Here is a 3259-nt window from a genome sequence, read left to right as displayed (position 1 = left end):
GGCACTTGCCAGGGAGGATGCTTTTAAAGCTAGGAGCAAAGCAGTGGTATGTGCTGCTAGTACTGTTTTGCCAACTGCTTTGGCATCACAGATGGGTATTAACACACCTGGTTTGGACACGGTTGTTTGCCATGTCCTATGCTCCACTGACCTCTGCCTTGAAGTCTGAGGCCCCGTGTTGCATCCTGGTTGAGGAACTGGAGTGCTTCTTCACACGTAATTCATGCAGCTCCTCTGCATCCTATCACTGTAGTGTCTGAAAAGATCAGATCTTCTGAGAGGATGAGGGGGTTTGCTCTGCCCCCATCCCGGGGGATGCTGTGGGGTTGGGTACCACCGTGGGAGTGGGCTTCACCTGCAGCGCTTTGGGCATCTCATGGCTCTGGATGCACAGTGTTTCCCTCCAAGTTTGTAATGGGATTCTAAATTGCAGGTGTGGGGTCTCTGCTGGCCCGATTCCAGCTCTCGGAGGGGCCCAGCACCCCTGCCCCCCTGGCCGTGCAGTTCACCAGCGAGGGGAGCACGCTGTCCAGCTGCGACATCGAGCTCGTCGGCGCCGGCTACCGCTTCTCCCTCATCAAGAAGAGGTTTGCAGCAGGTAGGTGACTCCCTGGTGGCTCCTCTTGGGATGTCAGTGTCCATGATGGTCCCCTCCACTGTGCTGGCATGCCTGGGACTGCCCTTGAGGTGTTTTTATTGACCATTCAAGCCTGCTACATCAGGGCATGACAGGGCTGCTCAGTGGCAGAAGAGCAAAAGCTCCTTTGCATGACATAAATCCTGCTGCCACTTACGAGAGCCTTGAATTTCATGGGCTCTCTTCCAGTCATGAGTCCTGCATGGAAAGCAAGGGCTGGGGGTCTCCGGGAAGAGCTTTTGCCCCATTGTTGAATAGAAAGACAAGCATTTTTCCACATGCTACTCATGCATGGCAGCAGCAAGGTTGTGGGTGCAGGGTCTAGTGGAGGTGGGTGACCATCCTCCAGGAATCAGGGCTGCTCCATCCCCACAGCTGATTTCTGATCCCATTTCTAGGTAAATATTTGGCCGATAACTGAAGGAAGCTTATGCAAGTCTATGGAAAATAATATGGAAAAATACCCAAGGACTGCTGTGCGTGGAACGGGTTTTAATTACAGTTTAAGGAAAATGAACTAAATCCTGCACTCGGGACATTTCTGTTGGAAGTGTCGACAACTTTCAGCATTTTTTTTTCTTGGAAAACACCATCTTGACCAGTCCTACAGTATTTACTTCTAGATGTAACATTGTTAATGGTTTTAAAATGTAATTATTGTATTTGTAAATTGTACTCATTCCAGTAAGGCTGTATTTTGGCAGTTAGACACTTGAGTTTTAGCATTTTACCATTCATGAAATGGATGTAATTTAAACTGTGGTATATAAATTTAATAGTAGTACTGTTGAATGGCACAATGCTTACAGAGGTAGATTACATTTTGTCAATATATATGATTTAAATACAATACTGATAGCTGTTATGAAGGGGGTGCCTCATAAAAAGAGAGTTAAGTACAACTGACATGCTGATTTATTTTTACTTCAGTCCTTGGTACGTCTCATGGTGATGAATAAAAAGCTCTATCTTCAGGTTTAGCTGGTTTAACTCCAGATGGATATTGATGTAAATGTGGAGGTTCCTAATTCAGTCTCTCAGCAAAATGCAGGGAAAAAAAGTCACTTCAAAGAGTATTTCCTTCAAATTTCCATTACAAAAACCTCCTTGGAGTGTTCTCCTGCAGCCACAGATTAACCCTCAGGAGTGCCAGCAGTGAGTGCCTGGGTGACAAGCACTTCTCTCCCTCCTGTCCTTCCCTTTTGCAGGCATGCAGATAAGGAAATAAGCAGGCTAAGAGGCTGGGTAGTAAATCTGAGCTTACAGCACTGCCTGGAAATGTGATGGCTGTTTTTACGATGCATTTTCTGAGCAGTTCCCAGGTTTTGGGTTGCATTTCTATGTTCCTTTGCTTGCTTTTTCTGGTTTGGTTATTTTTTTCCCCCATTTTTGAAAGTCCCATGGATTTAGATAATACTAAACTGGAGGCTGTGGAGCGGAAATTGCCCCTCTGTGTTTTCCCTGAGCCAACGTGGGCTCCTGCGCCGTGTGCTGCTCATCCCTGTGCATTGCCTGGGAGAATCTGGTGATATGGGGGAAAAAAGAAGTGATCTTTCTAAAATTAAATGCACTTGATGTTCAGATGCACAGAGAAGCATGGGAGCATCTGCTGAGCAGGGTGCTGGGACTTCAGAAATGTGTAAGATGACAAACAGTGCTAATTTTACAGTCACAAATGTTGCCAGGATTAGGCTTGTGCATTTGCATTGGAAAACTTCAGACTGTGCATGCTGGGAAGTGCTTGCTCACAGGGCAGTTTGGAGGGATGTAAGAAAACAAAACTCCATGCCCATCTTAAAGGAAAATAAGAAAATCTGGATATATTTCAGTTCTAAGAGAAATCCCAGGCTGAGATACATACGTTAGGGTGGCTGAGTTGTGTGCATGCTCACAAAAGGTATCAACGCAGAACCATAGGATCCCAGACTGGTTTGTGTTGGAAAGGACCTCACGACCATCCAGTTCCAACCCCTGCCATGGGCAGGGACACCTTCCACTAGAGCAGGTTGCTCCAAGCCCCTGTGTCCAACCTGGCCTTGAACACTGCCAGGGATGGGGCAGCCACAGCTTCTCTGGGCACCCTGGGCCAGCGCCTCAGCACCCTCACAGGGAAGAGCTTCTGCCCAAGAGCTCATCTCAGTCTCCCTTTGTCAGCTTAAAAAGAAGATGAAGCACAATTCAGTTACGCAGCTTCACTTCCCTTTGCAGTTTTTGAAAGTACACTTGCTGGTACGCCTGGAGGGGGTGTTCAACTCAGTTAATAATTTTTCCCCTGAAATAGGAATATGTATAAACTGTGTATCCTACCCTTTGTGACACAGGAATATAGGGCAAAATATAAGAATCAGGTTTTGCGTAATCAGTTGATGCTGTGTACAATTGTTATAAACTCATGCTTCCAAGAGAGATCTATGCCCTAGTCCTGAAAATAAGGATTTTATAGTGTAAATATTACCAGAACATAGCTATTTTACTTTATAGTTCATTTGAAAGACGTGTTTACGATAGCACTGGGGTTTGAAATGCTTTTTAAACAAAAAAGCCCCTAACCCAAAGCTTCCCAGCCTGTCCACTTGTGCTGTCCCACGAAGCAGGGGTAGCCCCTACAGGTGTGCAGCGGTG

General features: G+C 46.2%; 1 protein-coding gene across 1 annotated transcript in view; it reads left to right on the top strand.

Annotated features, from left to right (window-relative positions):
* SGIP1 (SH3-domain GRB2-like (endophilin) interacting protein 1) overlaps positions 1-1527 on the top strand; it is a gene marked incomplete at its 5' end in the record, with an annotated part of 13980 nt that extends 12453 nt beyond the window's left edge. The window contains 2 exons of the mRNA XM_010012610.1: positions 434-598; positions 1036-1527. Of these exons, the coding sequence (XP_010010912.1) occupies positions 434-598; positions 1036-1058 (188 nt within the window). The remainder of the gene's footprint in view (positions 1-433; positions 599-1035) is intronic.
* Positions 1528-3259: the final 1732 nt, after the last annotated feature.

This window comes from Nestor notabilis, unplaced genomic scaffold, assembly GCF_000696875.1.
Source record: "Nestor notabilis isolate BGI_N333 unplaced genomic scaffold, ASM69687v1 scaffold15194, whole genome shotgun sequence".
In the NCBI taxonomy this organism is placed as follows: Eukaryota; Metazoa; Chordata; class Aves; order Psittaciformes; family Psittacidae; genus Nestor; species Nestor notabilis.
Note: the sequence above shows the minus strand (reverse complement) of the source record. Positions and strands in the feature narration are given on the sequence as shown.